The sequence below is a fragment of the Anopheles merus genome, chromosome 3L, assembly GCF_017562075.2.
Source record: "Anopheles merus strain MAF chromosome 3L, AmerM5.1, whole genome shotgun sequence".
Lineage (NCBI taxonomy): Eukaryota > Metazoa > Arthropoda > Insecta > Diptera > Culicidae > Anopheles > Anopheles merus.
Window position 1 is genome coordinate 11,771,606 of NC_054085.1, and position 26,698 is coordinate 11,798,303.

General features: G+C 41.6%; 5 protein-coding genes across 8 annotated transcripts; 4 read left to right on the plus strand and 1 right to left on the minus strand.

Moving 5' to 3' along the window:
* Positions 1-848: 848 nt before the first annotated feature.
* LOC121598967 lies at positions 849-1,568 on the minus strand. The gene is made up of 3 exons (XM_041926357.1): positions 1,565-1,568; positions 1,109-1,415; positions 849-1,075 (listed from the first exon to the last, which is right to left on the minus strand). The coding sequence occupies exons 1-3, from the start codon at positions 1,566-1,568 to the stop codon at positions 970-972; spliced, it is 417 nt and encodes a 138-aa protein (XP_041782291.1). The 3' UTR covers positions 849-969.
* Positions 1,569-1,763: 195 nt separating this feature from the next.
* Positions 1,764-2,580, plus strand: LOC121600238 (proline-rich protein 1-like). Of its 2 annotated transcripts, XM_041928666.1 has the most exons (3): positions 1,764-1,827; positions 1,891-2,350; positions 2,384-2,580. In XM_041928666.1, the coding sequence occupies exons 1-3, from the start codon at positions 1,816-1,818 to the stop codon at positions 2,500-2,502; spliced, it is 591 nt and encodes a 196-aa protein (XP_041784600.1). In that variant the 5' UTR covers positions 1,764-1,815; the 3' UTR covers positions 2,503-2,580. The 2 variants fall into 2 exon arrangements, with proteins under 2 accessions (XP_041784600.1, XP_041784599.1); XM_041928665.1 differs by having other exon boundaries at positions 1,891-2,579.
* A 2,789-nt stretch (positions 2,581-5,369) lies between these two features.
* On the plus strand, positions 5,370-11,553 carry LOC121600242 (cuticle protein-like). 3 transcript variants are annotated; one of them, XM_041928671.1, is made up of 2 exons: positions 5,370-5,618; positions 10,911-11,553. In XM_041928671.1, exons 1-2 carry the CDS (start codon positions 5,607-5,609, stop codon positions 11,487-11,489), a joined length of 591 nt encoding a protein of 196 aa, XP_041784605.1. In that variant the 5' UTR covers positions 5,370-5,606; the 3' UTR covers positions 11,490-11,553. The 3 variants fall into 3 exon arrangements, with proteins under 3 accessions (XP_041784605.1, XP_041784604.1, XP_041784603.1); XM_041928670.1 differs by lacking the exon at positions 10,911-11,553 and adding an exon at positions 5,682-6,361 and having other exon boundaries at positions 5,378-5,618; XM_041928669.1 differs by lacking the exon at positions 5,370-5,618 and adding an exon at positions 10,779-10,847.
* LOC121600239 (proline-rich protein 3-like) lies at positions 8,160-8,977 on the plus strand. The gene is made up of 2 exons (XM_041928667.1): positions 8,160-8,217; positions 8,281-8,977. The coding sequence occupies exons 1-2, from the start codon at positions 8,206-8,208 to the stop codon at positions 8,890-8,892; spliced, it is 624 nt and encodes a 207-aa protein (XP_041784601.1). The 5' UTR covers positions 8,160-8,205; the 3' UTR covers positions 8,893-8,977.
* A 2,907-nt stretch (positions 11,554-14,460) lies between the features above and the next one.
* Positions 14,461-15,147, plus strand: LOC121599727. Its single transcript, XM_041927763.1, has 2 exons — positions 14,461-14,573; positions 14,640-15,147. The coding sequence occupies exons 1-2, from the start codon at positions 14,562-14,564 to the stop codon at positions 15,099-15,101; spliced, it is 474 nt and encodes a 157-aa protein (XP_041783697.1). The 5' UTR covers positions 14,461-14,561; the 3' UTR covers positions 15,102-15,147.
* Positions 15,148-26,698: the final 11,551 nt, after the last annotated feature.

Consider the following 26,698-nt stretch of genomic DNA (forward strand, 5'->3'; position numbering starts at 1 on the left):
TAGCATCATTTGAATAAATTACTATGTATACTATGTTTCTCTTACTGGCGCCGGCTGTTGAAAGGCGTAAGGATGGATCCAGTAAAAGTCTCGAAGGACTGGAACATTTTGGTACGTCGATGCTCCCTGTCGTGATACGTGGTATAAAATGACTTATTCTTCTTCGTCTTCATCACAACAACCGTTACCGGTCAGAACTTGTCAGTGCCACTAGTGGGGCTGACTTTCATGGATTTATTGAATACCCATAGCGGGATGGTCATTCCTACGTATGAGGGTGAGGACACGGTTCATTTGGGACTTGAACCCATAACGGGTAATAACTGCTCTAGTTTATTAAAACGCTCTGCTTGAAATAAGTGTGACATCTTTCAACGACTTTTTTATTCGTTTGGTGAATATCGTACCATATTGCCTAATTCATAAAAAATATCTCTTCAGGAAATAAACATCGTTGTAGCATCGTATAACACGTAGATTTGCATAAATCACGCGTCTATAAAGAGAGGTTATGAGTAGATATTTTGACATAAGCTCTGAAATAAATGGTCCAAAAGCCATGTTATTCTTAGTAGGTTAATCGAATTGGATTGGATAAAATATTATTCGAATACAAACCAAACTTTAGTCCCTATCGAGATAAATATGATACATGTGTTTTTACAGTCTGTACCATTATTTACAAGGTTTCAAAGGATCATTATTGCCCAACCACCTTATCACGTGTACCAGATTTCTAAATAAATGATCGAGTGATAAGAATCATCCAATATGTCTACATAGCGTATAAGTTATAATCAAGCAGCATCAAGGTTAATATCAATATATCAATCATAAAAATTTCCCTTGTTTAGAACGAAACGAATCCAGAACCATGCATAAGGTTACATAAATACACGTTTATTCTTACACATATCACATATATCACTTAGCACGCATTCAGCCGGTACATTATCACAGTCAAAACATTTACCAGCCATGGGCACCATAGCCTCCGTAGGCGAGCTGTGGGCCATAAGACAGGACCTTTCCACCGTAGATCGGAGCTGGCTGAGCGAGAATGCTCTTGCCGTACACGGGCTCAGCGATCAGCGCCTTGGCCGGGTAGATCGGCTCAGCGAACACGTTCTTGGTGTAGATGGGCTCCGACACGATGGTCTTGGCATAGGCTGGCTCAGCAGCGATCACAGTCTTGGCGTAGGTTGGCTCAGCAGCGATCACAGTCTTGGCGTAGGTTGGCTCAGCAGCGATCACAGTCTTGGCATATGGGCCATAAGACAGAGGCTTCGTGTACTCGAGAGCCGGAGCCTGGTACAGAGAGTGAGGGACAGCATAGGACACGGGCAGAGGGTTGGTAAGAGATGTATTGTTCAATGCATTAAGCAATGAAAGAAACTTGTTTCCATTAAGTTTACCTTATAATTAAATAAGTTTACTTTGTACTACTTATACTTTAATAGTTAAGTATTACTTAAGTTTGCCATAAATAAAAAAAAGTTTAATTTGTACGATGCTTTTAAAATCGTTCAAGATAAAATAATGTACTGATATCCAACAAACATACACATTTGGAGTTAAATGACCTAACAAATTATCAGTGCAAAATAATGCCACTGACATTGATTCATCAAACGAATAACAACATAACAAATGCTGCGATGGCCATCCCACGACGCCCCTCTCACATCCTGTTGTTGCGGATTTTCGCACACCGCCAATCCGTATAAAAGCTCTATCAGCTGATCACAACGACATCACTCAGCGATCAGCAGTCTTCAGTAAAGCACATCCTTCCACTGCAATCATCCCCCAACCATGGCTTCCAAAGTAAGTCAAACTAACGATACAAATCTCTTCCTGAGATACTAACAATAGGTCCAACCCTTGCAGTTCGTTCTGATCGTCGCTTCGCTGGCTTGCGTCAGCGCTGGATACATCCCGAGCGACCACTCCCATCTGTCCTACGGTGTGGCCCCGGCTGTGAGCTACTCCAACGTCATCAAGAACGTTGCTCCAGTGCCAGTGCTGAGCAAGACCATCCTTCCAGAGCCTCAGCTGTACCACGGATACGCCCAGACTGCCCCGTCGGTTGTGGTCAGCAAGCCTCTGGCTCTTACCAACCCTCTGCCCGTGTCCTATGCTGCCCCTCACTCTGTGTACCAGGCTCCGGCTCTCGAGTACACGAAGCCTCTGCCTTATGGCCCATATGCCAAGACTGTGATCGCTGCTGAGCCAACCTACGCCAAGACTGTGATCGCTGCTGAGCCAACCTACGCCAAGACTGTGATCGCTGCTGAGCCAGCTTACGCCAAGACCATCGTGTCGGAGCCCATCTACACCAAGAACGTGTTCGCTGAGCCGATCTACCCGGCCAAGGCGCTGATCGCTGAGCCCATGTACGGCAAGAGCATTCTCGCTCAGCCAGCTCCGATCTACGGTGGAAAGGTCCTGTCCTATGGCCCACAGGTCGCCTACGGAGGCTATGGTGCCCATGGTTGGTAAATGTTTTGAATGTGATAATGTACCGTCTGAATGAGTGCTAAGAGATATATGTGATATGTGCAAAAATAAACGTGTATTCATGTAATCTTATGCTTTGGTTAAGATCTGTTTCATTCGAGAAAAAAGGGGTACAAATATTATATTTTTTGACCCTGCTAGTGAAATTTATATTCTAATAGTTAATTGAGCCGGTTTGGTGATACAGTCGTCAACTCATACGACTTAACAACAAGCCCCGAACAGACTGTGCCCCCATACGTAGGACTGACTATCCTGCTATGGTAACAATAAGTCACTGAAAGCTAAGCTCAGTTTACTAGTGGGTACAAAGGCAGGCTTTGACCAACAACGATTGTTGCGCCAGAAAAGAAGAAGAAGAAGAAGAAGAAGAAGAAGAAGAAGAAGAAGAAGAAGAAGAAGAAGAAGAAGAAGAAGAAGAAGAAGAAGAAGAAGAAGAAGAAGAAGAAGAAGAAAGAAGAAGAAGAAGAAGAAGAAGAAGAAGAAGAAGAAGAAGAAGAAGAAGAAGAAGAAGAAGAAGAAGAAGAAGAAGAAGTTAATAGGCCCGGTTACAGAATTATGCAATTATGCAATTTCAGGAGTATTTTTGGGATTATACCTACAGTTATTATTAGAATGCGTGCAACAGATTTCTTAAAACATAACGCAAATGCCAAGTGATTTTTAATTTCAATGGACACATTAAGAGAAACCGAATCATAACCCATACCGATACTGAGAGCCCATGTCTATTCTGAACCTTAACCGAATTCATACTGGTGCTGGAACTTATTCCAATCCAATCATGCACGTACTCTGACCCTGTAAATGATCCTGACGACTGGTATCGTGGAATTGATCCCGATGCCATACCGGGTGTGGAATTGATCTTGACCCTATACCGGTCCTGGGACTGCTCCCAAAGCCGTACCGGGGCTGGAATTGATTATGAACCCAGAACTTCTACTGAACCGGACCTTTAACTGGTACTGGACCCATTCAAATATTGTAACATATACCTACCGCTACTGGAACTTATCCCAAACCAATACCGGCCCTTAAACTGTTTACAGGGTTTTCCAAGTCAGTTTCGAATGTAAAAATTGTGATTCACCGCACGCAAATTGTTGTTCCACATCGATCTGTCATTTCATTTCCATCATAATCATTTTTAATTTCATCAGCATGACTTTCAACATGCCTCAAGCTGCATTGAGTTTAACAGTGCTTTGTTGTGTGTTGAAAATCATGTGTTGAAACTGAATTTTTATTTTCGGGCAAATAAACCATTTGACAATTGTTGAAAAACATCTTGGATGGAGTCTAAGATTGCAAATCGGTCTTGAAATAGATCCTGACCCCATTCAGGCCCTAATACTGTTGCCTTTTTAATTCGTCTCCAATTATAGTATCAAAAGCAGTCTCAGTCAAGGAACTATCCAGTCTAGTGGTTTTCCTATTTGTTTTATTTTTTCATTGATGGGTCCTGTGGTACTATCGTCACCTCGGACAACTAAACAACATGCCCTTTTGTGGGTTCAAGCTTCACATGGACCGTCGTCTTAAGCAAAGATTGACTATCCGGCTGCCTGGTATTTTAAAAAGTCTAGAAAGCTTGTATAGTATATTCAATCATGGTATATTGCACCTAAAAGAAAATTATTTGTTGCTGAATTTATTTTATAGAAATGTTGCCGCGATATTTTTATACATCCGGACCTACAGTAGCGGCCTCCTAATGTAAGACACATATCTTCTGGCATTAAGGCTTCCTCGACAGTTCCTTGAACTACTTTTTGGAAAACTTACTACACACGTCGTAGATGCCATTCTTTAGCAATGCTTGGGGCAATAATTAGGCCGATGTATGAAAAAATCGCGAAAAACCACGCATAAATGTATATACTGTCTGAAATCGCCAGTTGAACATTAATTGACTGCCATCTATTGAATATGTGCTTTTTATTTGTCATGTTTTTTTTTTTCATACAAATTTAGCAAACAGGTCATGTGATTTTTATTATTTTCCAAAAATCTTTTTTCCATACAAACGCACGCTTTTAACTGCCAGTAAACTATTTTGAGTCTGGTATCCGCAAATCAACTGGTTGTAAAATGTTATAACGATTTTTATTTCCTGCAGTGTTTTTTAAAGAATTAGACAATATGGTACAATATGCATCCAGCGAATAAAAACACTCGTTGAAAGTACTAAAAATGTTACATTTATTTCAAGTAGAGCGAATAAATAAACTGAAGCAGGCATAATTTGCATAATTATTAACAAAACATCGTTTAATAAGAACCAAATGTGACCTCTGCGAACATGGTAGTATTAGTATTTTCTTTGGTAGGTTCACCATCAGGCCAAATAATGCTATACCACTTGAGGTCTTGATTGAGATTTTATTATTTAGAATTTAATCTACGCGGAGCATTATTAATCAATCTACTTATTTGCACATTTATTCATTTTTAGTACTGCTTAGCAAAGTCCCGATATTTTTTCTTATTTAAATACTAAATTTAAGTTACATACTTACTTCTAGGCTTTATAAGCGTTCATATGTGAGAACGATCAAATAAAGTTAAAGGAAATATCCTAAGAATGATCACACAAAACAGTTTTACTTCTTCCTATAAGATTGATAACTTCTGTTGAATTAAATATTTTCAATTCAAATTAAAATAGAAATTGAATCCTTTGTAACTGTGAGTTCTTGTAAGAAACAATAAATACTATGAATTAAGAATTATCATTACCAAACTTAATTGAATTGAAATTGAATTGATCAAAATCAGTTATCAACCTATTACATTTCTCTTATCAAGTCATTCACGACAGCTACAACTATAACATATGCTCGTTCAAGCCATTTTTTAACCATGCCAATATGAAATGGATGATAGTTATGACAATGACAACAAAGACGCAACACCGAATGATTTGATGACCGTCAAACGCGCCCCTCTCACATCCTGTTGTTGCGGATTTTCGCACACCGCCAATCCGTATAAAAGCTCTATCAGCTGATCACAACGACATCACTCAGCGATCAGCAGTCTTCAGTAAAGCACATCCTCCCACTGCAATCATCTCTCCAACCATGGCTTCCAAAGTAAGTCAAACTAACGATACAAATCTCTTCCTGAGATACTAACAAGAAATCCAACCTTTCCAGTTCGTTCTGATCGTCGCTTCCCTGGCTTGCGTCAGCGCCGGATACATCCCGAGCGACAACTCCCATCTGTCTTACGGTGTGGCCCCGGCTGTGAGCTACTCCAACGTCATCAAGAACGTTGCTCCAGTGCCAGTGCTGAGCAAGACCATCCTTCCAGAGCCTCAACTGTACCATGGATACGCCCAGATTGCCCCGTCGGTTGTGGTCAGCAAGCCTCTGGCTCTTACCAACCCTCTGCCCGTGTCCTATGCTGCCCCTCACTCTCTGTACCAGGCTCCGGCTCTCGAGTACACGAAGCCTCTGTCTTATGGCCCATATGCCAAGACTGTGATCGCTGCTGAGCCAACCTACGCCAAGACTGTGATCGCTGCTGAGCCAGCTTACGCCAAGACCATCGTGTCGGAGCCCATCTACACCAAGAACGTGTTCGCTGAGCCGATCTACCCGGCCAAGACGTTGATCGCTGAACCCGTGTACGGCAGGAGCATTCTCGCTCAGCCAGCTCCGATCTACGGTGGAAAGGTTCTGTCTTATGGCCCACAGGTCGCCTACGGAGGCTATGGTGCTCATGGTTGGTAAATGTTTTGACTGTGATAATGTACCGGCTGAATGCGTGCTAAGTGAAATATGTGATATGTGCAAGAATAAAAGTTGATTTAAGTAATTAAAAGCATGGTTTTGATTGATTTATTTAGTTCTATAGTTGAAAAGGGAAAATCTATCAGTTCAGCCATCGCAGTACTTCAAATGATGTTTGAAGTTGGAAGACATTCATTCATTTGTTTATAAAACATTGCAAATGATGGAACTATGAACTGAAAGTTTTCCTTTGAATCCTTTTGAGTGAATAATAATGCAGGAAGTAAGTTAACGCATGTTTTGATGACTTAAATTATTAAAATAAGAAGTTCGTTGGATCGTTAGCTTCATATTTTTGTGGTATTGCTTATTTTCGAAACTATGTTATCCATTTCTTTTGTTCCTAATTGAACCAGAATTTCTGGCAGGACCTTTTCGTTTAATTTCTTTTCACATTCTGACTGCTGACAGTGCCTTGAGCCTGACATCCTCAAATCAACGTGCCTGTGATATACTTAAAGATTAACATTTCCTGATGAGTTATGTGTCAATAATTGAGCTAAAAGGCAAAATCAAAGACATAAGTTACAATTTTGTGTGATTAAAAGTGCAGATTGAAAGATATCTGCAGACTGCAAATGAATTATGTTTAAGAACATTTGACCTGTGTTGCCTGTGAAGCTGCACAATAATCGCGAAGTAATTAGTATGCATAGATAAACTAAGATCAGCTAAGAATTATTCTATCCATGTCCTATTTGGATTGGAAGGTGTCCAACGCAAACTTACTCGACTTGCCACGGGGCGTTTTCTTTCGAGTCATGAGAATTCGGTAATCCCTTCTTATCCACCTATCGACTCTTGGGTCTTGACTCGATAAAAACTCGCTACTTACACTTGCAAGCTTGCTTCATCACCAGCGTTATACTGAATGAGCTTGCTGCTCCTTTCCTCTTATCTGCCATTTCCTATTATGACCCTTCCCAGCATCTTCGCGATAGGCCACCCCTCTATATTCCCACCCGGCTAACTCGATATGGGCAAAATGATCCATTCCTTAACGGTCAGATTGCGTTCAATTCATTCTATCATTTGTTTGATTTTCACACTCCTTCATCCCTCTTCCGTTCTCGCTTTCGTTCTTCCTCATCCTTATCCTTTGCTTAGCAATTAAGAACAATTGTTAAGTCCTTGTGGCGGATATTTGTATTAAAAAAATATTTGTGTTTTGACAAATCATTTGTTGAAGCTGTTTGATGTTACTGTAGGTGCTTTGTTTTCGATGTCGCCATAATTTATTATTTTGTTGGAGATAATGTGATACATTAAACGAATAAAGCTAAAAATATAACCCAAACACTAACCCCACAGAATAATTCGTCTGCTTCCCCTTGAATGCACGGTTTATAGCAAATTAAACATTTGATCAGATGATCTGAGACCTGCTACAGACAAAAACAACCTGGAAAGAGTCAACAACACACGTAACAGAACAAGTTGTTAAACATTTTACGCATATTATGGTCGCATGTTATGGACAGATACAAATAAAGTAGACTAATGCAATAGAATAACTAAACCCGAAATTGATTAAAACGGACAAAAGGGTTGACAAATGAAGCATCACACATGTTAATTTAAAAGTGAATTTATGCGTGTGTACATATTGAGTAATTAACCATATCAACAGCCAACATTAAGAATGCTTCTGTCATTTTTAAACCATGCGATAAAGCAATAAGCGATAATTATGACAATGACAATAAAGACACAATACCGATTGATTTGATGACCGTCAAACGACGCCCCTCTTACATCCTGTTGTTGCGGATTTTCGCACACCGCCAATCCGTATATAAGCTCTATCAGCTGATCGCAACAACATCACTCAGCGATCAGCAGTCTTCAGTAAAGCACATCCTTCCACTGCAATCATCCCCCAACCATGGCTTCCAAAGTAAGTCAAACTAACGATACAAATCTCTTCCTGAGATACTAACAAGAGATCCAACCTTTCCAGTTCGTTCTGATCGTCGCTTCCCTGGCTTGCGTCAGCGCTGGATACATCCCGAGCGACCACTCCCATCTGTCCTACGGTGTGGCCCCGGCTGTGAGCTACTCCAACGTCATCAAGAACGTGGCCCCCGTGCCAGTGCTGAGCAAGACCATCCTTCCGGAGCCTCAACTGTACCATGGATACGCCCAGACTGCCCCGTCGGTTGTGGTCAGCAAGCCTCTGGCTCTTACCAACCCTCTGCCCGTGTCCTATGCTGCCCCTCACTCTGTGTACCAGGCTCCGGCTCTCGAGTACACGAAGCCTCTGTCTTATGGCCCATATGCCAAGACTGTGATCGCTGCTGAGCCAACCTACGCCAAGACTGTGATCGCTGCTGAGCCAACCTACGCCAAGACTGTGATCGCTACTGAGCCAGCTTACGCCAAGACCATCGTGTCGGAGCCCATCTACACCAAGAACGTGTTCGCTGAGCCGATCTACCCGGCCAAGACGCTGATCGCTGAGCCCGTGTACGGCAAGAGCATTCTCGCTCAGCCAGCTCCGATCTACGGTGGAAAGGTCCTGTCTTATGGCCCACAGGTCGCCTACGGAGGCTATGGTGCTCATGGCTGGTAAATGTTTTGACCGTAATAATGTACAGGCTGAATGCGTGCTAAGTGAAATATGTGATATGTGCAAGAATAAAAGTTGATTTAAGTAATTAAAAGCATGGTTTTGATTGATTTATTTAGTTCTATAGTTGAAAAGGGAAAATCTATCAGTTCAGCCATCGCAGTACTTCAAATGATGTTTGAAGTTGGAAGACATTCATTCATTTGTTTATAAAACATTGCAAATGATGGAACTATGAACTGAAAGTTTTCCTTTGAATCCTTTTGAGTGAATAATAATGCAGGAAGTAAGTTAACGCATGTTTTGATGACTTAAATTATTAAAATAAGAAGTTCGTTGGATCGTTAGCTTCATATTTTTGTGGTATTGCTTATTTTCGAAACTATGTTATCCATTTCTTTTGTTCCTAATTGAACCAGAACTTCTGGCAGGACCTTTCCGTTTAATTTCTTTTCACATTCTGACTGCTGACAGTGCCTTGAGTATGATATCCCCAAATCAACGTGTTTATGATATACTTAACGATTAACATTTCCTGATGAGTTATGTGTCAAGAAATGAGCTAAAAGGCAAAACCAAAGACATAAGTTACAATTTTGTGTGAATAAAAGTGCAGATTAAGGATAATCTGCAGGCTGTAAATGAATTATGTTTAAGAACTTTTGACCTGTGTTGCCTGTGAAGCTGCACAATAACCGCGAAGTAATTAGTATGCATGGATAAACTAAGATCAGCTAAGAATTATTCTACCCATGTCCTATTTGGATTGGAAGGTGTCCAACGCAAACTTACTCGACTTGCCACGGGGCGTTTTCTTTCGAGTCATGAGAATTCGGTTATCCCTTCTTATCCACCTATCGACTCTTGGGTCTTGACTCGATAAAAACTCGCTACTTACACTTGCAAGCTTGCTTCATACCAGCGTTATACTGAATGAGCTTGCTGCTACTTTCCTCTTATCTGCGATTTCCTATTATGACCCTTCCCGCCATCTTCGCGAAAGGCCACCCCTGTATATCCCCACCCGGCTAACTCGATATGGGCAAAATGATCCATTCCTTAACGGTCAGATTGCGTTCAATTCATTCTATCATTTGTTCGATTTTCACACTCCTTTATCCCTCTTCCGTTCTCGCTTTCGTTCTTCCTCATCCTTATCCTTTGCTTAGCAATTAAGAACAATTGTTAAGTCCTTGTGGCGGATATTTGTATTAAAAAAATATTTGTGTTTTGACAAATCATTTGTTGAAGCTGTTTGATGTTACTGTAGGTGCTTTGTTTTCGATGTCACCATAATTTATTATTTTGTTGGAGATAATGTGATAAATTAAACGAATAAAGCTAAAAATATAACCCAAACACTAACCCCACAGAATAATTCGTCTGCTTCCCCTTGAATGCACGTTTTAAAAGCAAATTAAACATTTGATCAGATGATCTGAGACCTGCTACAGACAAAAACAACCTGGAAAGAGTCAACAACACACGTAACAGAACAAGTTGTTAAACAGTTTACGCATATTATGGTCGCATGCATGACAGATACAAATAAAGTAGACTAATGCAATAGAATAACTAAACCCGAAATTGATTAAAACGGACAAAAGGGTTGACAAATGAAGCATCACACATGTTAATTTAAAAGTGAATTTATGCGTGTGTACATATTGAGTAATTAACCATATCAACAGCCAACATTAAGAATTCTTCTGTCATTTTTAAGCCATGCGATAAAGCAATAAGCGATAATTATGACAATGACAATAAAGACACAATACCGATTGATTTGATGACCGTCAAACGCGCCCCTCTTACATCCTGTTGTTGCGGATTTTCGCACACCGCCAATCTGTATATAAGCTCTATCAGCTGATCGCAACAACATCACTCAGCGATCAGCAGTCTTCAGTAAAGCACATCCTTCCACTGCAATCATCAATCCAACCATGGCTTCCAAAGTAAGTCCAACTAACGATACAAATCTCTTCCTGAGATACTAACAAGAGATCCAACCTTTCCAGTTCGTTCTGATCGTCGCTTCCCTGGCTTGCGTCAGCGCCGGATACATCCCGAGCGACCACTCCCATCTGTCCTACGGTGTGGCTCCGGCTGTGAGCTACTCCAACGTCATCAAGAACGTGGCCCCCGTGCCAGTGCTGAGCAAGACCATCCTTCCGGAGCCTCAACTGTACCATGGATACGCCCAGATTGCCCCGTCGGTTGTGGTCAGAAAGCCTCTGGCTCTTACCAACCCTCTGCCCGTGTCCTATGCTGTCCCTCACTCTGTGTACCAGGCTCCGGCTCTCGAGTACACGAAGCCTCTGTCTTATGGCCCATATGCCAAGACTGTGATCGCTGCTGAGCCAACCTACGCCAAGACTGTGATCGCTGCTGAGCCAGCTTACGCCAAGACCATCGTGTCGGAGCCCATCTACACCAAGAACGTGTTCGCTGAGCCGATCTACCCGGCCAAGACGCTGATCGCTGAGCCCGTGTACGGCAAGAGCATTCTCGCTCAGCCAGCTCCGATCTACGGTGGAAAGGTCCTGTCCTATGGCCCACAGGTCGCCTACGGAGGCTATGGTGCCCATGGCTGGTAAATGTCATGAAAAACGATGCCTTGTGAATGTGATAAAATCAATAAAGCCAAAATACTAATATTAAAAAAAACAACTGTTTCATTTTTAACATAGTAAACAAAGCCTTATCTCTTGAAAAGAAGTTCATTCATACCTCAAATTCATGGGAATGCCAATTAAAGTAAAAAAAACGGTTTGAAATTTCAATCATCAGCAAATTACCTGTCCAACGCTGTGGAAAACAATCACCAAAATCCAAGACCATCGAATTAAAATGCCTTGAAATGATAAATATCCATCTCGGAGGAAGGTTGGGCACTGCAACAAAGCGGATGTTTCTGTTGCTGTTTGCTGTCAATTCAATGATTGAGGATGAAAGATTCAAACAGCTTCAGGCGAAATTTGTAATTGTAACCACTAAGCTTTTCAAGAGTATTGATATGTTATGGTTCCTAGCATGGCATGAAAAAATACTTTTATAACATGTAATTAGTGCAGAATGTCATCTTAAAGCCAGGAGTCAGTTCACACCCAACACCCAACCTCGATAAGGGCGATTAATGTACAGCCAAAAGCTCTGTTTCGTCTACAATAACGATCACCATCATGTTTTAATACCATCCCATTAATCCCAAACCCTTAAGGATTCATGCCAAGGACCGATCACTAGAGCTTTGGGGCGTTAAATGTAGGCCCTCTCCCCCCATTAAGAGCAATAAAGTGCTTCTGTTTTATCCAATCTAGCAGTGCACTTATGCGTACAAGATCGAAAATCACTTTGGCGTGATTGGTGCTATTTTCCCATCGCTTAGGGCGACTGTGGAGCGACTTTTAAGAGCGACCCTTTTTTTTTTGGTTTAATGCTCCCATCCATCCGTCCAAATATAGATTGGGTATAGGTCGCCACAACGCGACACACAACACAAGCCCCCTTGCGATCAGTATGCAGGTGTGCGTATGGATTATCAATTAAGAGACTCCACTCCTACCCTCGTTGGCTCCTCCCAGGTGAATAAAAACGGATCCGCTACCACCGAAAATAATCCGCCAAATCCAATTCGACTTCACATTCACAGGGACAAGACGCTGTGAAGGATTGTTGTGGCGTTGTGGATCGTCGGTCGGAATCGGTGTCTGGCTCGCTTAATCTTAATTGAACCGGGTGACCGAGCGAGGGTGACACTGAGCCACAATTTGCTGTGCGAGAGCATCGCTTCAAACGCGTACAACCGTAATCGTATACGATCGAACGCATTGGCCAGACCACACATTCCCGCTCCAAATGCCCGCGGAGCTTGGGAAAAAGTAAGGAAATGGCTAAATAATACCTGTTGTACCACCGCCGCGAAAGAGTCCGAGTCCAACCGACAAAAGTTCAAGGTAGCCTGCGTGTGTGTCGCGTGGTCGTCGTCGTTTCGGACGGGCCCTTGTTGTGACAGCAGCACGGTGTACGCGCCTGGCCTTAGGCCAGCCGTTTTGCGAGCGGAGGGACCGATGGAAGTGAAACGAATTGCAGAAATGAGTTGTGTAAAAAAAAATACCACCGTCATTGTACCCGGCACGGGACAGAAAATCGCACATGCTTGTTCGTCTGCGTTTTTTTGTCTCTTCTCGTTCGTTGCGCTCTACATTGTCGATTGCGTAACGATCGGCCAGCTGCCAAAAAAAAGCCGACAAATTCAAGTTTCACTTACTGGCGTTGTACGCACATTGTTGTTCGGTGCACCGTTTTGATGGCGGATGGGCTATGGTTTTTTTTATTATGTCCGATCGGTCTATCGATCGGTGTCAATCGAGGTGTGCACTATTTTGTTAATGGCTGTGTTGCAGTTTCCTCCTTTTGCGCGGGAGTGACGAAGCGAGGTTCGTCACTTTGGCTGGCTGCGAGGTCATTGAAGTCTTTCGTACCGGGATGTAGCGTTGCGGCAGTGATCGGCAACGTTTGTTCGCTCAGAATCGTTATGATATTTCGTTAAAGTCTCTCTGAAACACAAAAAGATTGTCCCACTCATGTTATTGTGTGATGAAGAAAATTTATTTGATTAATAATGTCTCCACCGTTTTCTTTCTACACAATTCAAATTAATATAAATTTAGTCAAAGAATTTGTTAAGTGTGCAGTATTATGGTTTTTCGATTTTTATGAAGTTTATAAGGATAATTGTCCAAATATATTTGTTACAAATATTTAATAAAATAAATTAAATCATTATTTTGAAAATACAAACCAAAGTATGCAAAACGATTTTGTTTTAAAAGTTTTTAATTGATATTAGGCCAATTTCTCCGAAAATTCTCCGAAATTTATAGAATAACGGTTCAGAACTGATCCGATAAAAAAAAGCGACACAAAAACCTCAACTGCCAGGCTGCTGGCCCTAGTTGGCCCTCGATTATCGTAGAACGCAATTTGGCTTCTCTGACCCGTTCCTACTCATGTGACGCTCTTTCTACAACGTCAGCGACGCTTTTGGGCCGAGGATTTCGCCGACTGAGGTTAAATATTCCTTATTCCGGTCAAGTGCTAAATTCTGTTCCATAGGGCGTTTTTTATGTTCTATGTTAATTAACTAGTTCTGCTAACGATGGATGGCAAACAATGTTAAAATGGTTGGAGAGAGCATTACTGTCTATCGATTGACAAATAAACATATAGAAAAAAATCGTTTAGTTGAAAATAGGCAGAAAATTAATTAACAAAGTAATAAGAAATTAACAAAGTAATTCGATCAATAGAAAACAAAGTATTAAATCAATTGATGAATTGTCTGTAAAGCATTAAGTAAATCAATTCCAATTAAGGTTTTACTCCCTCGTCCCCAGTTACCGACCACTGCCGTAAATGATAGGAAATGATGCGCAAGGTGATCAGTACTAGTGAAGTGAGGAAATAATAATTGCTTTTCCTGTCCCCAACTGTTGGAGGTGACGATTAGAAAATCGATATAGTTACGATTGTTTCGTTTACTTCTACTTATCCTTGTTACTCAGTTCAATTGAGTATATAAACATTGGTAACGGTGCACTATCCATCATCAAACACACGATTGTTTCGATAGGTTGAAGAAGCAAAAGTTCTACTTTCAATCCACTATGGCTTTCAAAGTAAGTAACATAACAGTCTTCTATTCTGTCACATTCATCCCTAAATATCCTGTAATTTGTCCCCAGTTCATTGCACTCCTGGCACTCTTTGCCTGCGCCACAGCCAACTACATCCCAGCCTATTCCGCCGGCCTTCCGCACGCTGGATTGCCGCTCGGCTACGGATCCCCCCTGCCGTACGGTTCGGTACTGTCTGCGCCGCACGCTGTTGTGCCGCTAGCTCAAGCATCCCATCTGCACGTGCAAACGCCCGCACTGAATAGCTTTATCCATCCGGCGTCCCACCTGGCGGTGCCTGGCGGTAAAACTACGCTTACCAAAACGTTCGTCTCCACTCCCACGTACGTCACTAGCCATGTGTCGGAGCGAGTGCACACGGACGAACCGGCGAAGCCGATCGCGGCGCCTGTTTACGCGTACGGCAAGAATGTTATCGGCGCTGTAGCACCCCTGGCGTACCCGGAACATGCGTACCATGGTGTGCCGAACGGTGCGTACGGTGCTGGCTATTACGGACACGTGTATTGATTTTGTACTTTTCCAACCGTTTGTGAATAAATTGATTGTTTGAGTGGGTAATTAAAACGTTACTGTAGTGAAATTGAGTGAAAGAAAAGAATATCTTGTGACTTATACTAAATGAGATCCCTTTCATTGGCTATGTGATCCTTTTCAGCAGTTTTGCCTTTTTGAATATTGTATGATGTTAAGTGATACATTGATGTCTTTTTTGTGATTTGATAGCTGATGTTAACGTTTAGACATAACGTGACAAAAAGCAAATTCAAAATTTTCAAAAAATACAAAACCCTGCATACAAACAATTCCCTTTTGCTATGACAGTGTCATCTAGCGGAGTCACTAGAAAACCTACCATAATCTGCCAAACATGCAATTATGGCAAACTAAAACGACGTGAGATTTTCACTATGGCTACATTCAATGCTTTGTGGAAGGGCATGAGAGCTGTATATTTATTTATTTTTTACTACAACGTTGTAATCATTTTATGTTTTTTTTTACTTTTTTATAACATGTTTGCAATGTTTTTAAATCAATTGAATGTGAGTTACACTTAAACATCAAATTCATAGAATATTTATATTTCGCACAACAAGAGCACGGAGAATCAAAACAAAAAAAACCAAAATTTTCAAAAATTCAGTGTGCTTTTAGCTACAATCTACAGCTCTAGAAAACAATACAAAAAAGTTATGCACATGAGTATCTTCACCTTCAATCATAATACCTCCATCAAACATATTTGATTTTTTTTAGATAAACTCAAAAATATGCGTTTTTTCTGAAGTGCAACTGCACCAATACATTACCGTGCTAATCCGTATGCTCAAACCCCTCAATCACAATAATACAAAAAAAAAAATGATGTCAGCCTAATCGACCATAACCCTGCCCTACCGGCACATGTTCTCTTACCGAGCTCACCCAAAGAACCCACCCACCACCCAAGAATATTCGACTAGCAGATGCAAGGGGTTGGAAGGGTTCCACTACTTGCATACTCCGCACCAATACGCACAAACAAACACACACACACACGTACAAGAAAAAAATGAATCATCCATTAAATGCAACACAACTTCGAGAGGGAATATACGCACGAAGAAGAGGAAGACATTTTGCGCCCTTATTTTGTAACATAATCGCGAAATAGGGGCGAAATAATAATAGCCAAATATGTGCCCTGGTCGCTCTTTCACTCTTTCTCCCTTGTTTTTATGTGTCTGAGAGCGAGCGAGAGAGAGAAAGTGTGCGTGTCGTCCGAGAGCATTGCATTCAAAAAAGGGAAGGATGCGTTCTCGCCGGTTTCGTCGGGGCTAGGAATATGATGCTGGCAATGCTGTCGCTCTCCCTTGTGAGCGGGGTGCGGTGGTCGGCCTGAGCCTATGAAAATGCTTCGGCCTCGGCTGGCGTTTTCGACCGCGTGTTGTTGTTAACACGCTAGAAGTTGTCAACTATCTTGTACAACACGCCACGCAACCGGTGGCAATTATTATGTAAAAGACGTGTGTAATAGTGTGTGTGTGTTTGTATGGTCGTTTGGATGTTTTCTGCAAGATTTTATCTTAATCGGTCTCATTAGTCTTTAGTCTTAATCTCATAAAAGCGATTTGGGAGTGTAAAGAAAAAATGGGAAGGCAAATTAGCTTTCGAATTGTAATTTTTGCTTATCAAGATTTGTAGTAAAACTCGCTGAAAGCGTCACATTTCAAATGAGGAAATAAATACTCTTATTTTTGGAGAAGCACTCCCCCGTAAAGCAGCTGCAGCGTCCAAGCTAGGACCAAAACAAGAACTCGTTCGGCGTGATTATCGCGCGCGCGCCTCCTCGGTTTGAGGAGGAAACCCGTCCAGAATGGAAACATTCGAGACACCGGCCGATTATCCATCCTGTCTCCTGTCAACCTTCCGCACCTTCACGTCTATGTATATGTGTGTGTAAGTATGTTTGCCAGAAAACTGGTTCGGCCGTTTTTACCGGGTGCATGTTTTCATTTGAAAACGCGCTCAAAAACCACCAAAAAACTCACCAAAACAGCGCTTCTGCGGGCGCGAACGCCCAAGCAACAAGTACAGCAGGGGCACACACACACACATACACACACACACATGATCGGTTTGGAAGATCACCCGGCTTCTCAACAACCGGGGCCGTGCGTATATCGTGCAGCCCCGAGGGCGATTGGACGCGTTCAGTGCGTCTTCACATAAATACCAGACGACCCCGGCAGTGGTGGTGGCGGCGGTGGCGGCGTATCAGACATTCTTCACCACTCCGCTGCTCGCTTTCGGGATCTATTCTTTGGACTTTTGCTTCGCCTCACCGTCTCTCTTGGCCATTCTCCTTCCTTGCTTTATATTTTAAGCATCGCGATGCGAAGGGAAAACCAAAAGCGAAAGAACAAAAGCGCGCAAGACGAGGCGCACAACGACAACTGCGAAATAAAAGAAAAGCGGCCTTATAGCTCGAATCTCTGGATGGCCACCACCGTCACCACCGCCACCGACTGGCTTCCGACCGTTGTCCGCTGGTGGCCGGATGTGTCCATCGGTCGGAACAGGTTTTGGGCCGCCGCACAACATTCACCACCACCCCAGTGTTGCTGCCAGCCGTTTCGACGACCAGCGACCAGGGGCGACGGTTCGAGCGGGACCTTGCCCCCCCTATTCCCCACTCATGCATTCTCGTTCGATAGCATAAGCTGAAGATTTTGCTGCTGCTGCTGCTGCTGCTGCTTCTTTGGGGCAGAACAAGCGAACAGGGGCAGAACACATCCGAGACCGTGCTGGGGAGTTTCGTTGGCAGCGCTGTTAATCCATCCCTTCTGGTCGGTTTCAGGTGCGACAGTCATTTTTTCTTTTCGTTTGTCTGTTGGCTATCCCTTCTCTCCCATGATGGCGCAGTAGAACGCACCTTATGCTACAAGGTAACAATTCACTTTCTTTTCTCTTGTTTTGTCGAGACGAATGGTTATTTGTTCGATTTAGTAAAGATGGGGACGATTTAAGCTTCTTTGTTTTTGGGACAGCAATTGAGCGGAATGTAGGAAAAACAAACAATAAAACATTTTGCTATCATAATAAGAACATAACATAATAATTTTATTAATTGTTTGCACAATTTTTTACATATATCAATAATTTATTCCCTACAACGAGTTTCATTTTCATCTTTGCGTAATAGTTGAGAAAGGTCAGGCACATATCATAAGCGGCTAACTCACACTTTTTTGCTGTTTTGACATATTTTTGCATTAAATAGAGAGCTATGATCAAAGTTTTCTATTTTTAGACAATTTTTTTAGAGGTATTTTACTCAATTTATTAGATGTTACTTAGAAGTAAATGTTTGAAAACCATCCATTGATATATTTAAAAAAAAATATACAAGAGAAACGATAACCGATGAAACGTAAGAAAATAAAACTCTGTAAACTAGCACAAACGAATATTTAGGATTCAATAAGAAAATAAGAAAGTACAATGTGCAAGAAAAACTAAGCCAAAACAGAAAACAGCAAGATAAAAATAAAACTAAATCAGTTGTTCTTCCAAGCTTTTCCAGTTTTTGCTGTTGTCAGGTCACATTTGCTAAAAATTCAAATGTTTCGTTTTCGCGCCAAAGTGGCACAGGGTTTCTGGCACTTAATTTAGGGTGGTGATGTGATTTAGGATGTTTAAGGTGATGTGGTCTCTTAGAAACAATTATTTTTCTAGCTTTTTTCTATTTTTAGTCCATAAATTAACTCCAAAATATTAGTTTGTAACATACGGCTAGAGATCTACAGGTTTGTTGGTAAGGTATGCGGGTTTTTTTTATCCCCACGATTTATTAAAATCGTCCCATTGCAAATTAATACATAAAGTCCACAAAATCTGGGTCTAATAATTTGTGGGAACGATAAAAATCTGGGAAGCATTCAAACATTTTCGGGGAGCAACCAAAAAAAACTTGGGAAACCCTGTACAATATCATTTCAAATTGTTCTATTCGTCTTTGCACCATTGCTATTGCTGATGTATAACGGATTTGCTGTGATTTTGTAAAGATACGTCCTAAGAACTCTGATCACTTTTACGAATCGTCATAAGTCAATGCAGTTACTGTGGCACGATGCTTCAAAATATTGATTATGTATACCCAGAACCTTCAGACAAAGCGTATAAATGTCCCACAGACTTAAGATGAATGGAGCAACGCTGTGAAACTCTAATTAGTAATGTATTGGCTCCAAATAGCATGATGTCGAACATCACCCTACAATCGGTTTGTGGAATATGGATGTAGCACATATTCTATGAATCACCACATCCATTAAAATCACACGATAACGTTTGGTCAATGTTTAAGCAAGTGAATTTAGTATTAGATTTTAACCATACCCCCCCTTAGTATCTTTTTAACTGAAGATAAGAATTTCGACAGTCAAATTAACTTTAATTATGCTACGGATGATGCGAGATTCGATCCAGCGCTTGCCTTGCTCACGTCCTGCCTTTGTGAGCTTTACCACAAGACCCGTACCTATGTGGGCTGATAAGAACTGCATAAAAGCTTGTTTCAAGCCGAGACTCACAACAAACTTGAAGATGTACAGCAATCGCCAGTCAAAGCGATTAACATTAACCAAGTAAAAGTTCTTCAAAAACACATTTTTTTCTTAGGCCTTAACCAACTGCTATCAACTATTTCTTCATATGCATTTCGAAACCGAAAGATAGTATAGTTCGCTGCAAAAGGGGAGTGCAACATTTGCCACAAAAACAACGAACAATGGTGCAAACATTGTTATCGTTAGTGTTTTAAAAACATTTCTCTATTCCACTATATGAAACCTTTCGTGTTATCGGACGCTATTGCTTGATGGTGGCCGCGGGTTCGGGAGCGGGAGTGACTCAAGCTCCCTTCGTTTTGCCCTTGCGTCAACGGGGCGTTCTTAGCAACGTGGGGCCTATTTGTAGTACCTAAGACGCGTAACGTTTGAGCTCGCTGGGTCGGGTGGAACGGGGTGGTGGATGTGGATGGGTTGGGGGAAAGGGAAGCCATTCGCTTCGGTGTGTTCTATCGTGTGCCTTTTGTGAGCTTTCGAGAGGCCCGGGGTACATACATAGACCCCCACCCCGCCCCACCCCACAACGATCCTCACGATCTGTCCCCCGAGTCTCATCAGGCGGGTGGCGCACTCATCCACAGTCCCCCACAACCTCCACACCCCTCTCCCGTGTATTCTCTATGTACAAGAGATGTTCTTTTCTTTTTTGCTTCCTTTCATTGCTGCTGTTGTTGTTGTTGTGGGTGGGTGGTGAGAAGGTTTTTTGTTTGCTTCCGTTTTTTGTGTGTTTGCTCGCTCGCTTTTTTCCGTCTGGTCGTTCGTACTCCAGCTCCACGCGAGCGCCCTGGGTCGGACAGCCGGACAACCGGTGGGTAAGATGTGTAGCAGTCCAAAAAAAAAAACGAATGCAAAAAAACGCACACCACACACACACACACACTGCCACAACATCGTGGTGACGCAAAATCGTGCGAAGGAAATGGGCCAGACGCGGCCTCGGCATTCGGCATTCGGCGGGTGCCACCGCCGCCGTTCGCCTTCCCGCCCGCTCGGGGTCTTTCCTCGTTGGCCATGCGGAACGCGAACGCGTGCGAGAGAGCGAGATAGAGGGAGTTAGCAAAAAAAAAAGAATGACCCCCAAATGAAAAGAAACTTTACCGTCGGTTTCTGCTGCTGCTGCCGGGGGCCTCGGACCACCGCAACCCAGCACACTGGCCCTCGGTGCACTTCCGCGCAACGACGCGAGCGCGAGGACGTTTGATCGTTTCGTTCGGTTGGCTGTGGGTATGAGTGTGCGATTTTTTTATATATACATTTGGTCGAGCTTCGTCCGTGCTCGGTACGTTTCTTATATGCGAAGGGTGGTGGAAAAATGGTAGGTTCTATCACAAAGTTTTAAAATTTTCTAGCAGAATTAAATTAAAATATTAGAGGGATGCTTCTTACAACCAAACAATTTGACTTAAATGGTGAGTAATTCCAATGGTTTTAGTTTGATTATTAAAGTAACAATATTTTACACCAAGAAAGATCCAATTTATTTAACTAAATTTACAATTGTAATAATGATACAATTTTACAAGGCTAGATGAGGAATAAAATTAAAGAAACTAAAGAAAAAACTAATAATTTCCTAACAAGCTTTTCTTACCCCAGCACCAGTACATCGCCCTGTGTTTTAAGCGTTTAAAGCTAATTAAGCTTAAAATACTTCCATTAAATTGCCTAAAAATATACAAATTTTAATGTGAACTACCGGTTGTGAAGGGCTGAAACAAAACTCGATGAATATTGGAAACATACAGGCCTATTCAAGCCCATTCTATTGCATTCGGCATTTGAGAAAATTCACTCCCACGTTCATGATGTCTACATTTGCTAATCATGTTTAACATTAGTTTACCAACATTCTCCTCATTTACTTTTACACAGCATCTAACAAAACTATGGAATTAATTGATTTTAAAGAAGTGCTTAATCCATTTGTTCACTTTAACTTTGTCTGCCGGTTGCTTTGGTTATTTGTCAAACACGCTAGAACAATAACAGAAATGTCGACGAAACCTTGATCGACTCGAACGGAGAATACGATACCAATTTTTCTCCCGTTCAACTCGAGTGCTTCCGACGGAATATAATAGGATAGTCTAACATTATTCTCCTCTAATCAATTAAACCTCACTAGTCAGCATGTCTCCAATTACGATTAATGCAGTTGCAGTCCAAATACTTTTTTATTCGTAGTTACCCTTCAGACTTGCGTTAACAACGTATGCAGGAATGCAGTAATTATTTATCCTTCAAACCTATAAATACTTTACAGTGCCAAAATACCTCTAATTGTATATTCATAATGTCTTGTATATAATGGAAAGCTGACAGTAAATAATGCAACTGCTAATTGTTACGATTAATTCGTCTGATATTTACACTTAATTTTCATCTCTGTATGGTAAAGCCTAGTTACAACATTTTTAAAAGTTGTATGTTTGAACTGAAGATGTAAAGTATCGTTTGATTTTAAAAATCAATTTTAAAACAATTTGAAGCATTTATTTATTGCAAATATTGCTAGTTCGTTGATTTTTTTTAATCTCTCAGCACTCTCTGTTGGCATCATGAAATAATTATTGTCACCGAATTTATACATTTTTTTATGTTATTGTGTAAAGTTGGTTGCTTTCTCTTCTCTTTGTTTTCTTACGTTGCCTTTTTCTGAGTGTTCGGTCAAAGGTGCATGTTTACCTTATTCCCCGCTTTACTGAAAATTTGAATGCTCAATATTTTATTTGTAATAAGTAAACTATACACTAATTTTTAACATTTTACAGTCGTTATAGCCTTTTTTTGTAGCCAATCAATTTTTGGCAGTATGCATCAACTTTTGCCTCTAAGGCATAAACTTTTGACAAAGCGCATTAATGTTTGACTCAAACGCATCCATTTTTGTCTGTAAGTCAACAATTTTTGTCTCTTGAAGGAATTATGATAAATTTACAAGGTATTTGAGCAGATTTTTAACAACTGTTAAATAATAAAAAATAAATAAATCAATAAATAAATAAATCAATAAATAAATAAATCAATGAACAAAAAGTAAAAAAAAGTATAATTTGAATGTTTTCTCTGAAAAAAAAAACAAATTTAATAAATTTTCAAACCATTGTTTACACCTGAAAATACATGCCATTTTTTACAATCCATTGAAAATTCCAAAATTGGGATAAAAATGGTTGTATTAAAAATTCTATCGATTAAATTATTACCTGTACACATTAAATTCAATTATTTAGGAACAGAGTTTAAGACATCACGTAAAATTTTGAAAATAAAGCGATTGACCTATAGTTAAAAATTGATGATTTAGAGGCAAAAATCAGGCTTAGCGAAAAGAAAGGTGAGGCAAAGCCAAAATTTTGTGGCAACGACTGTATTGTCAATCAAAAACTAAATTTAAACCACAAACATTTCCAGCAGAAAAATAAAACTAGCCGAACAACTTGCACCTCCAGGGGGATTCGGCTGGGCTGGAAATAGTGAGCATACCACTTTTTATGCGTTTTTTAGCATCATCATGCCCGCTTCTCTACCCTCACTCTTCAGAAACCCCACCCCGACTCAAACCCCAGTTACACTGCCTTTCTCTTTTTTGCACACTGCTCCCCCCCCCCTTCTCGTTACGTTTATTCGCTACTTCTTCTTCGCTCGCTCGAGACAGCATCCCAGCAGCACCAGCACCACCAGCCGTGTGTACATAAAGATGCGTGTGTATAGCGTCCGCCACCACCCTGCACTGCCTTATGTACACCCAACGCATACTACGATGACGACAACGACGACGGCGAGAGATATCATTACTCTTCATCTTTTTCCATTGCGCGCCACCAACCCCCCCAAACGTTGGCTCACCCCATCATAGGTGGTGTGTTCACCTTGTGTTTTTTTTCCTTCCCATTCCCTTTCCCTTAGTGTACTACGCGAGTCGGAAACGCTCAAGCTCTCTCTCTCTCTCTCTTTCTTTTACACTCACGACGAGCTCCACCGGAAGGCCGGATGAATATTTTTGCGAAAAAACGGAAACCCACCCCCCTTGCTAGATGGGTTTGGGTGGTGAGTGGGTATGGAGGGGCAGTGGGTGGTTTTGATTTTTTTCTTTTCTTTTCGTACATTATTGATATAATAATTATGACGATCGTTATCATTCGCCTTGTGTGTTTGTGTGGGTGGGTTTGAGTGGGTGGGGTGGATGAGAGTTTACAAAATCTGGCAGAACTGTAAGTGGTGGACAGAGGGAGTATGAGAGAGAGAGAGAGAAAGAAAGAGAGAGAGAAAATAAAGAGAGAGAGAGAAAGAGAGAAAGAGAGAGATTCTCGCATTCGACCGAGCCTACAAAAACTCACCTTCACCGCTCTCTCTCTTTTTCTCTCTTTTTCTCTCTCCTTCTCTATCTCTCTCTAATGTGCTTCTTTCAATCAAAATGTTCTCCCGCGTGGCATACACACACACACCGTCATACGCTAAATCACCTTCCACAGCTCAGCTCCCCCAGAAACCAGGGACGGACAGGGGTTGGTGGGTGGTGTAGCCATGAGGGTGAGTTGCGGGTAAGGGATGAGCGAGACATAAACGCGCGCCCTCGTGTGTGTGTGTGTGTTGAGTTTGATGTTTTGTTCACGCAGCAAAACTGGGAAGAAAAACGGAAAAAATAACCCCCTTTGGAGCCACCTCCCCCAGGCCTTCCCCGCAGAAGGTGGTAGGAAAAATGCTCCATGCTCAACCCGCAAGTGCGAAGTGAAGCAGAAGTGAAAATCTGGCTGGCCCGGCTGAGTTCTGGGTCATGCTGGGCGTTCGAGGGGGGGGGGGCACCGGTGTCGAGGCAGCGTCGGCAAAAGGTGACGAAGGCTTATGTATTTCCATTCTGTGCACAATGAACATGCGTGCAATGTTGGCTTGGTGGTGCTATTGTTTTTCCCCAACTTTTTTTTTCTTTTTCGATTTGGTCGGTAGGTGGATTTTATTTTTATCTTGTGGGTTTTTTTTTACGGAACACTTTTTATGAAGGAATGATGGAGAACGGACGGAGACTCACACCGGTGTACATACACAGTTTTGGGGAGAAATGCTCGGAAAAGCGCTTAATAGAGTATGAAATGCGTTGGAGTGAGGTGAAGGTGGTAACTTTAACCGGCACTGGGCAGGCTGGATGGCGAAGAAAGTTGTCAGACGAAGGTTAAATGCGAAGTAAAGGAATGCTAAAGTTTTAAACATAAAAAGCAAAACAAGTGAAGAACAGGTAGTAGCTTTCAAGAGAGAGAGACAGAGAGAGACAGAGAGAGAGAGAAAGAGAGGGAGGGAGAGAGAGAGAAAGAGAGAGAGAGAGAGAAATACAAGACAAATATGATGCAAAAACAACAAATAAATACAATGAAAAAAAAAACAAAAAAACTGTAAAAAAAACTCATCTAGTAAAGGAAATAAGAGACCAATAAGCTAGTTGAACAATTAAAAAGAAATCACAACAATTAAAGAAGTATTACATTAAACCTCAATGTTTATAATAGAAACAACAAACAATTGGAGTACAAAAATTTGAAAAGGGAACATAATGAAATTAAACCCCCAAGATATTTGTAACTGTGAAAAAGATGCCATAAAAAGGTGCACAGAAATACAAAACAAATAGAAAAGTAAAACGAAAGAGAAGAAAAACATAAAAATAAAAAAACGAAATTTAAAAAAATATGAAAAGTAATAAAAAAACATTAAACGCATCATAATCAGTTAAGGAAAAATGAAAGAACAGAACAAACAAGATAATTTATAGGCTACGAGCAAAATGTGGAACAAATGTAATGAATTGCAAGTCCAAAAACTATAGAAATAATAAAAAATTAAATCTTGCCTAAATTATATTTAAACTAGACCATATCTAAGAAAAACATAGAAGAAATGTAAAAAAAACAGCAACTTAATACAATTTCGTACCAGTCAAACAGGATCGTTGAACTGTACAAACAGCAAACGGTTACACGCGGAACGAACCTAGCCAAACATGGCAATAAACTTCTCGCTTATCAATCCTTTTCAAGCAGCAAGCAAACCTCTGGAGCCCGGAGGGGGGTGTGCCGGGGAGTGTTTTGCATGTTTACATACACAAACTTCGATCTAGAAAACTCCAGAAAGTTTGCGATAAGTAGCCAGGCCCGCTCTCGCCATCGAATGCGGGTGTACGTTGTGTTGGGAAATAACCTTTAAAACTGTGGCATAAGGGACTGCTACTGAAATTCTCTCTCTCTCTCTCTCTCTCTCTCTCTCTCTCGCTCTCTCTCTCTCTCTCTGTCTTTCTATTTCTCTCATTTTTAGCTGTCTCTCTCTCTCTCTCTTTTCTCCATCTCGCTCGCCCAACTATCCCACTAATCCACCTGTTCGGCTGGAAGTGGTGAGCAGCACGGTGAGATATAGATAAGCAGGATACAAATGCAGCAGTCGCGAACGCACAGACTACGCACACACAGCGCCACCAGGAAGCAAGAGGGCGGTGGCGGCGTGGTGGGAGGGGGGTGGGTGCTGGGTGGTCGACATAGGATCGAACCGAACGTGCTGTGTGCATCCCCGCATGCTTTATGTATGGGTTTATGTACTCCTAAACCCTATGGTTTTAGGGTTTGCAGGCTCCCTCCCCATTTATCTCTCTCCATTCCTCCAAATTCACGTCTCCCACCTCAGTGCAAGGGATGGTGGTGTCCACCGGTCGAGTTTTTGGTGGTCGTGCCTTTACAGATGTTTATTCTTCAAACGAGTTTAGGGCTGCAGTTTTGGGCCGATTGAGGGGGCGGCGTTGGCGGCCGCGGCGAGCGGATGGGGACAATTCTTTGATCGGTGGTCATACTTCTTCTTTTGAAGATCATGCTGTTGAGGAGTTGGGTGGTGGTGGTGGTGCTGATTCTCTCACTCACTCGATGTGTCCTTTAGATACAAAACAAAAGAACGGATGATCAAAGTGAATTTCTTTCGTGAGGGATTTTCGAGACGGTGTAGCTTAAAAGGGCT

What these genes read in the sequence shown, in the direction of transcription:
- LOC121598967 (XM_041926357.1), bottom strand. An exon ending in AACGTGTTCGCTGAGCCGAT is followed by an intron (nt 1,076 to 1,108) that starts CTACCCGGCCAA and finishes CGCTGAGCCCGT; the next exon opens with GTACGGCAAGAGCATTCTCG.